Source organism: Notothenia coriiceps, unplaced genomic scaffold, assembly GCF_000735185.1.
Source record: "Notothenia coriiceps isolate Sejong01 unplaced genomic scaffold, NC01 NC01_scaffold00018930, whole genome shotgun sequence".
Classification (NCBI taxonomy): Eukaryota; Metazoa; Chordata; class Actinopteri; order Perciformes; family Nototheniidae; genus Notothenia; species Notothenia coriiceps.
This window is the reverse complement of record NW_011351631.1, coordinates 1-9,152: the sequence shown is the minus strand read 5'-3', so window position 1 is coordinate 9,152 and position 9,152 is coordinate 1. Positions and strand designations below refer to the sequence as shown.

The window sequence follows — 9,152 nt, the reverse complement described above, 5'->3', positions numbered from 1 at the left end:
GTTCGTTCGTCGTACGTACGTTACGTTACGTAGTACGTATACTATATACTAGTAGTAGTACGTAGTGTGTGTGTGTGTGTGTGTGTGTGTGTGTGTGTGTGTGTGTGTGTGTGTGTGTGTGTGTGTGTGTGTGTGTGTGTGTGTGTGTGTGTGTGTGTGTGTGTGTGTGTGTTTTATCTGATCCGGATGGTTACTAATTTGTTTTCTTTATGGCGGTCATTTTTTACCATGAACACCATAGGTGTTACAAAGTTGACTAAATCATCCAAAATTCAATGAAAGTGGTGATCAGCAATTTGACATGTTCAAATGTCTACTGCGAAGGACATCATGAAGCCTTAATGCAATCGAATGTAAAACAAAAAAGTTATGATTGATGAAAGTAATAAATCGGTCAGATTTGACCCGAAGCAGGGTTAACGCAAATATTGCTCTATATTTTGATGTTATAATAGTTTTTTTTTTTAAATAGTTTTTTATAATTGTTACATTTTTTGGTCCTTTTCTTACAATTGATCTCCTTTAACTCTTATTATATATTCACCATATACACAAAAGAAATGTCAATGTATTGCAAAAATAGTAAAAAGGTTTGTCTACCTCTTTAAAGTCAAAACTGCTCCACCAATTGATCAAAGATTGTAGGTCAACCCTGTGAGAAACCATAAATCAACCTACCATAACACCATATTAACATCATCTCCAACCCCAACCATGCAGAACAGTGAATATGAATTGTTACCATCAAATCGGAGATACAGGGTCCCAGGATTGAATAAAGTTAGACTGAAGCACCAGACGATCCTCAAATTAGATACAGAGTTAAATCCCAGGACAAATGTACATTTGATAGTCTTGAGCTCTTCAGTGATTATGATGTTATGGTAAATGTTTGTTTTTCTTTGTATCGTGTCTTAATATTTATCCTGGTTTGATGTTGCAAATGGAGCTGCTGTCATGCAAATCAAATGTCAGACTTGACCTGTTGAGTGTTATCGTATCGTTATGTGTAAACCTGCTTAGCAATCAACGTGTTTCTGATTCAGGAAGACGGGCTTTCTGGCAAACAGTTGAATGAGCTGATGGACGGGGTGAAAGGTCACCTAACCTACAAATGATTGTCCATAAACAGACAGATTGTCAATAGATAGCAGACAGACGGACAGATAAACAGACGTAGAGACAGAGCAGAGGCCAACACACGGAGACAGACAGTCCTTCAGGCGGACGGACGGACGGACAGACAGACAGACAGACAGACAGACAGAGAGACAGACAGACAGACAGACAGACAGACAGACAGACAGACAGAGAGAGAGACAGACGGACGGACGGACGGACGGACGGACGAACAGACAGACAGACAGACAGACAGACAGACAGACAGACAGACAGACAGACAGACAGACAGACAGACAGACAGACAGACAGACAGACAATAGATATATAGACAGACAGACAGGATGGGGGGTATCATCTGCTCTCTGAGTCATCACGTAGTGTGTGTTCTGTCTCTTGGATAGTGTTCAAAACACTCTGTATATCCTGACAGAATTATCCATGGCTCCTCGCTTTATCTATCTCCATCTGTCCGTCTCTTTACTTTACCCATCTGAATCCCTCCATACCGGTCTGTTCTTACTGTTACATAATTGTTGAGGTAATTACCGTCTTTTAGTAAATACATGAATACATTCAAACTTAGTTAGCTACATGTTTTGAAATAAGACCTTTTCTTTTTTATGTCTGGAGGTATGTCGATCGATTGAAATATCTAATTCAATTCAATATTTTAATCCATGTACAAAGCCCCGCCTCCAATTTGCTTCTTCAAGGTAGCATCACATATTTTTCGGCTCAGTCGAGTGAATGGAGAGAAAAATAAACTCAGCTTTTAGCTAATTGTACTACATTTATGACCCAATGCGGTACAAAGGCCATTCAAGTATTCACACTGGGTATCTGATTTAGCTCAAAAACGTAATATGCTAAAGTAAGAGACAGATGTGTCTTTCCCAATGTAAGTCAATGGGAAAAAGTTCTTGGGTACATTGACGTCACATTGACTGACCTAAGGTTTTCATTGTCATAACTACACTGTAGCTATGCGCAAATGGCAATAAAAGCCTTGAACCTTGAAATGCTCTGGCTCACTTCCTGGGTGCTTGTTCCTCCTCCTTCTCGCCATCTTTCATTATTCCACACCTCCTCTAATCCTTCTCTCATCTCTTGTCCTCCCAGGTCTGCTTTCTGTGTCCTACGACGAGTGGGACTACAACCTGGAGGCTCGGGTTCGTGACGGCGTGGCCATCATCACCATGGCAACGTCCACCATGATGATGGACCGTGGGCCGCACACCCTGCTGAAGTCCGAGTGCCACGGAGCTCCGGACAAGAAGTCCCCCATCTCAGGCAACCCCAACGAAGTGCTCAGGTGAGGGGAGGCTGGGGTTAATGTTTTAGTGTTTCCTGAGAGCCATTCTAAAACATCACTTGTTCAACACAATATAAGTCTAGCAGAGGTGGGAAGTAGTGGAGTACAAATACTTTGTTACTCTACTTAAGTATCTTGTATCTAGTATCAGTACTTTATTTCTGACGACTTTTTACTTTGACTTCTTACATGTTGAACACAAACACCTGTACTTTCTACTATTGATTTGAACACGATCCGTGTATCCATCATTTCCTGGTCTTCTCTAAAGAAGAGGGACCAATGAAAACGTTGTCATGTTGCCGTTGTTCAGCATGGAAACATTCATTAGCTAACAATGACATTATTGTTCTATTAATATAAAGGGAGGTCAGGTACTCTTTAAAACAGCTGCTAGTTATGGGTACTTTTTACTGAAGTACATTTCAAAGCCTCTTTACTTTGACTTGAGTAAAGAAGTTTAGTCAGTACTTCTACTTTTACCAGAGTATTTATAAACACGAGTATCTGTACTTCTACTTGAGTAAAGGATGAGTTTACTTTTGCCATCTCTGAAGTCTAGATGTTGAGGGGTGCAGTGATTATGTATTTTTGTCGGCTGACTCGGGAAGTTATCATCACGAGGCCTCCCTCGACAAAAAGCCAATGGGAGTTTACCATTGGGGGAAACAAACATGTCTGATATTAGATTTAATTGCATTTAGCTCACACTTTGGTCCAAATCGACTTCCTATAAGTGATACATACACGTTTGGTTCAGCAGAAACGTTTTGAGAAATCAACACCACTTTTATAATTGTTGAGGCATACATTCAATTGCCAGAACTAAAAGGCTTAACAATTTTGAAGCCAGACTTTTCGTTTGCACCATAGTATTTCTACACTGAGCAGAATGTGCTTTGTTCAGTCAGTAATAACAATGTTAAAATGTAAAAAAAAGTACATATTGCACATCAGTAGTGTCACTGCACAACAGCCTTGGTGTCTAGATGCTGGCACACACTCAAAACACATGCACCTTTCATCCCTTGCACTGTGATCATCGCCCCTCTGTAATAATACACACACACACACACACACACACACACACACACACACACACACACACACACACACACACACACACACACACACACACCCATTCTCATGCCCCCATCCTCCAGGAGACCCCCCCCCAGGAGACCCCCCCCCCCCCCAGCTGTCCGTCTCAGCAGCAGGTCTTTTGAACTGGTCGTGCAGCGCGGCGTCGCTCTGCTAGAAGCCTAATTGGTCCCAATGGCGTTTGAGTTGAGGAACAGTGGCCCCTGTCGCGCTGCAGAGCTCAGCATTGTGATGCGTTCAGGGGCCGTTTATACCCTCGGCCACCCTGCGTGTGTTAGATGTAGCTGTGTGTAGTTTTCATTGTGCTAAAGAGAAGGCCATATGTGTGTATAGGTATGAAAGGGTTTGAAAAGCAGCACTCACAAAGACATACATATTCTCGCACTGACACACACTTAAGTCGACATATACATACACTATTGTAGCTTGGTTTGAAATACTGATGTCCATTATGCCTTTGGAGAGATGACCGTATGTGATGAGTTTGTAAGGGACTATTTATCCAAAAGCATTATCTATGAGAGGAATGGTTAACCATACACTCACGCAAGGGCACTTTGCTTTGGATCGGCCAATCAGATTTGCTGGTGCCAAAATGGTGGAAAGTCAGGCATCAAAGTCTACACATCTTCCGTGGCACATAGAAAAAGAACGCCTGTTTGGACTCATTCTTGGCCATTAAAATGATAAAAAAAAGTACACTTAAATCTCTCTTCTGTACGTAGCACTGTCTCTATGTGAAGCTAATGCAGTAGCACTACATCTGGTTGGGCTTAAAGATAGGAAATGAACCTGCAGGATTATTTCTTTCGAGTTCCTTCATGGTTGAATGCACTTTGGATACAAGCATCAGCTAAACCAAATCGTATGTAAAGTGTTATAACTATGGGGGTAACAAATGTAACGGAATAAGTTCTAACAATTGGAAAAACGCACAAGGTTGTAGATACTCCTGCTGCTTTGTTTTTTGTTGGTGTCGATGTTAGTTCAGTCGGTTTTAAGTACAATTCTTTGTATTTTATCTTCTTGGTTAAAAGCCCCCAAAAAAGCCAACCAGACAGACTCCCTTGCTTACTTCAATCAGCCATTACTACAGAACAAGTAGTTAGCACATTCACCCTCTGCAGCAGAAACAGAGCCTGTAGAAACACACCTTGTTGGATGTGTCATTGTTCCGTTCACGCTCCGAGACTAACTGCATCCTGTACTCAGCGCTTTGTGGTCCGTTCCAATAAACTCCTCAGATGTCATTTCAACTCGTCTGTTTGTTCGGCTCTGAGATAACCTGGAGTTTATGGCAGCAGCTGTTGTCCCAGAATGCAATTCCCCTGTTCTTCTGGCGTCTTCTGCTCAACCCTACTGTGGTTTCTTCTTTGTGTCTTTACTCTAAAACGCTCCGCCATGTTCCTCTCTGTCCTCTCTCACTTGTTCCCCTCTGGTCTGCTTTCATACACCGGCTCCGCTTTGTTCCACTTTATTCTCTTCTGTCTGAAACGGTTCTGCTTCTTCCTGAGGTGAAAGAAGTGCTCTGATGTTTCACTTTAGTAAAGTTAGTAATACTGCAGTGGGAAAATACTAATTCAATATTGTATTCAAGTATGACCCATTTAGAGTCATATTTGTATCACATTATTGTGTTCAATGCGTTGTGCCTCACTTAATGAACGCACCAAGTAAAGGTGGGGTTTATTTTATGACTTTGTATCATTATTAATAAGTTGATTTATATTTTGAATTAAAAATAATTATCTGCAGAGTAGCAAGTATAACATTTGCCTACAAAATGTTCTCCTTTCCTTTCCTCTCTCCTCTCCTTTCCTCTCTTTCCTTTCCTCTTTTCTCCTTTCCTTCCATTTCCTCTTCTTCCTTCTTTTCTCCTTTCCTTTCAACTCATTTCCTCTCCTCTCCTCTTATTTCCTTTCCTATTCTTTCATATGCTTTCCTCTCCTCCCCTCTCCTCCTCTCGCCTCTCCTCTCCTCCCCTCTCCTCCTCTCCTCTCCTCCTCTCCCCTCATCTCCTCTCGTCTCTCCTCTCCTCCCCTCTCTCCTCTCATCTCCTATCTCCTCTCTCCTCTCCGCTCCTCTCTCCTCTCATCTCCTCTCCTCTCCTCCCCTCTCTCCACTCCTCTCATCTCCTATCTCCTCTCTCCTCTCCTCCTCTCCTCTCCTCTCCTCTCTCCTCTCCTCTCTCCTATCTCCTCTCTCCTCTCCTCTCCTCTCTCCTATCTCCTCTCCTCTCCTCCCCTCTCTCCACTCCTCTCATCTCCTATCTCCTCTCCCCTCTCCTCTCTCCTCTCCTCTCCTCTCCTCTCTCCTATCTCCTCTCCTCTCCTCCCCTCTCTCCACTCCTCTCATCTCCTATCTCCTCTCCTCTCCTCTCTCCTCTCCTCTCTCCTCTCTCCTCTCCTCTCCTCTCATCTCCTCTCCTCTCTCCTCTCCTCTCCTCCCCTCTCTCNTTAATAAGACCACTTTTCAAATTAACTCAGTCAATTCAAGTTGAAAACATTTTCTAACATATCTTAGTTGATAAGATAAAAGCCCAATGACTTATTTACAGAACAGCAGGGCCGCCCCTCCCTACAGGCCGATCACGCAGACTGCATGGGGCCTCGCCTCGCGGAGGGGGCCTCGCCTCGCGGAGGGTGCTTCATTTTGCGGAGGGAGCCTCATCTGAAGCGCAAATGCGGCGCACCTACAGTGTAATGCTACGTTCACACCGGACGCGATGTGAATATTCGCTTCGCTCTAAACGCTCCTATCGCCACAGTTTGGCCGCTGCGAGGCTCCACTAGCAAGTTTGGACACCCCTGATTTAAAGCTTTATGTCGTGGCTCATATTGTGACCCAGGCAGTTTGTGTAAAATGTTAACACCCCATCTGTGTGTTTGTGTGTGTGTGCAGCTACAGCACAATGCTGGCTTGTTGGGAGGCCGGACCCTCAGACCGACCCACCTTCACTAACCTGGTGGAGACCCTGGGAGACCTGCTGCAAGCCCGCGTTCAGCAGGTCAGGCTTTCTTCTTTTGATCTAGATTCTTCAGGCTTATGATGTATCTCTTAGCCAACCAATAACATTGATAAGCTTACAAAAAGACATACAAATTCATCTCTTTTACAGGAAGGGAAGGATTACATTCCTCTAGGGTCTTTTATGGCTGGAGATACTGGTCGCAGCGTGACATGCAAAGAAAACCCGCTTGCAGTCACAAACCTGAGGTAAGGACTCCTTAGAGAGGAAATAAAAACATTACACTATTTGATATACAGCATGTAGGTCTGAGCTGTGGTGGTGTAATGAATATGAGAAAAGGCAGCATGAACAAGATGGATGTGAAAGAGATGAGAGCTGTGAAAGGTAACTGAAACTCAATTCAGAAACAACAGGAAACAGGTTGAGAAAGAAGAAAAAATGCAATGTTTTGAATCCAAATCTTTTCCTCCAGTTACATGAGGGGTATGGCCACACTTCAGACATTTGAGGAACTTCCCTGCGCGGAGCCAGACAGCCTGAATGTAAGAAAACGTCTTCACTTCTGCTTGAATATACACACAAAAGAAACAGTAACTCTCTGACTATTTGTATGTTTGCAATCTGTGCTTCAGGATGAGCAGAGTGACAGCGGCATGGTCCTGCCGTCCGAAGAGCTGAAGCACGTGACGTGGAATAAATGCACCAAGGGCGAGAAATTTAGCAGGTAATCTGTAATCTCTCAGTGACTCGCCATTTAACGTTATGTCGTCTGTCACAAGAACACACAGTGAGGTTGCAAACAATCAAAAAATATACTTGTGATGTGAAGAAAACAGTTAAAGGGGACCTATCATGCAAAATGCACTTTGTGATGTCTTTTATAAATATGTGTCCCCGGTGCGTCGGGGAACTCACGCAGCGTCAGAAAATAAAACCCTCTCTCTTTTCCTCCGTACCCAAATCTTTTAAAACCGGGGGTACAACGAGCGGATACAGATTTGCTGCCGATCTGACGTCAAATCGGCAGCGGACCCACAGAAAGTTGCTATCAGAAACAATGCCTGACGTGTTTTGGACGTAATCTCGTCTTTGTTTACATTAGCAAGCCTCGCTAACACTCGCTAACCTGTACTGGAGAGCACATGTGTTTAAAAAGCAGGAAATAAAAAAAGGAACTCACCTTGTGATAAACCCGCAAGAGAAAAAGCATTTGAGCTCCATACTGTTTCAGAAATAATCCTTGATGTGGTTTAGAACAGGATGGCGTTTTATCACAGCAGAATTTATCTCCGGTAGAATTCTGATCAGGCATTAGCTCCGCCTCCTCTTCTTTCTTTTTTTTCAAGGTAAGGACCCAAAATCCGTGTTTCTCTAACAGGGCTGCAAAAGAGGGGTTTAAGCAGTATGAGGCATGGGTGAACTGTTTGGGATTTGAAGCAAAAAACTTCACAGACATGTTTTGTATAGGTATGGCCCTACGATATATGTTTCAAATATAGCATGATAGGTCCACTTTAAAAAACAATGCTTGAGAAAAATGGGACCAATTACACATATTTTAGTCTTGTCCCATCTTGCAAACTTTCTGGATTGATTTACACAACAGGATGATGTTTTTTCTGTCCGTGTGGAAACCAGTTCAAGGTCATTTGGACTGAGCCTGCCCCCTGATTCTGTGCTTGTTTTATTGAACTTTTTCCCGCAAAGCAGTTGACAACACAAAGAACACATTAAGGAATGGATATAATAAAAAGGAGGATAAAAAAGTGAAACAAATTAAAACATAAAGACACACCGACAACATCGAAGGAGGGGCTCAGGGCGAGTGGTGGATCTTCCCACATCAACGAATTCTGTATTTGACACATCTTAGTATAAGGATTGGGGGGCGGCGATTATATACAGCACCGTGGAGCAGTGCCTTGCTGATAGGCACCTTTGCAGTGGTTGGTAGCTTTAAGGGCTTGAACCGGCGACCCTCTGGTTCTTAAGCCACGTTGCTTAAGTAAGTGCAATTTATTTTTAAAGCGCTTTTCACAGACATAGTCACACAGTGCTTGACTAAACATTACAATATCATACGAATTAAGAAGTGCTAAAAACACAATACATTTTGAAAAACACAAACATAGAATAAAATCACACAAGTTACCCAAACAGGAATGTCTTTAAATGACATTTAAAAGAGTCTACAGACTCGATCACCACGGGTCTTAAGGCGAGTACGTCATACATGCCGGAGCACATTGAACACAGCGTGGTGTTCCAGCTGCGTGTAGCAGTCTGATACTCGGGGTTGTGACTAATGGAGATGATCACACATGACTTTGTAGTTTGCGGATAACAAACGGGGGATGCATAGAAATATGTAAATCACATCTGGTTTTACATTTCAGTCTGATGTCGAACGATGAAGAATCGGTCACGGCCATCTAGTCCACTCTTCAATCCGTTATACATTCACGCCGATCCCTCTCTGCTTTGCATTTCCTTAAAAAAACTCAACGGAAAACCACGAGAGGAGGACGCAACGCTAAGTAAATGAAGTCCAGTGTTGCCAGCAGTGTGATATTCAAGCTAAGGCCTGACAAATAAAGATAGCAGAAAATCATGACTGAGACTGCCAAGGCAACACGAGGGGATAGG

General features: G+C 43.1%; 1 protein-coding gene across 1 annotated transcript; it reads left to right on the top strand.

The window, feature by feature from the left end:
• The first annotated feature begins 6,437 nt into the window (after positions 1-6,437).
• LOC104951316 (vascular endothelial growth factor receptor 1-like) lies at positions 6,438-7,395 on the top strand. The gene is made up of 4 exons (XM_010777948.1): positions 6,438-6,542; positions 6,654-6,751; positions 6,979-7,048; positions 7,139-7,395. Exons 1-4 carry the CDS (start codon positions 6,447-6,449, stop codon positions 7,232-7,234), a joined length of 360 nt encoding a protein of 119 aa, XP_010776250.1. The 5' UTR covers positions 6,438-6,446; the 3' UTR covers positions 7,235-7,395.
• Positions 7,396-9,152: the final 1,757 nt, after the last annotated feature.

Bases quoted from the DNA above. Each gene is read 5' to 3' on its own strand.
- LOC104951316 (XM_010777948.1), top strand. From the start codon at position 6,447: ATGCTGGCTTGTTGGGAGGCCGGACCCTCAGACCGACCCACCTTCACT. The intron at 6,543-6,653 runs GTCAGGCTTTCT...TCTCTTTTACAG, and splicing joins TGCAAGCCCGCGTTCAGCAG to GAAGGGAAGGATTACATTCC. The intron at 7,049-7,138 runs GTAAGAAAACGT...TCTGTGCTTCAG, and splicing joins CGGAGCCAGACAGCCTGAAT to GATGAGCAGAGTGACAGCGG.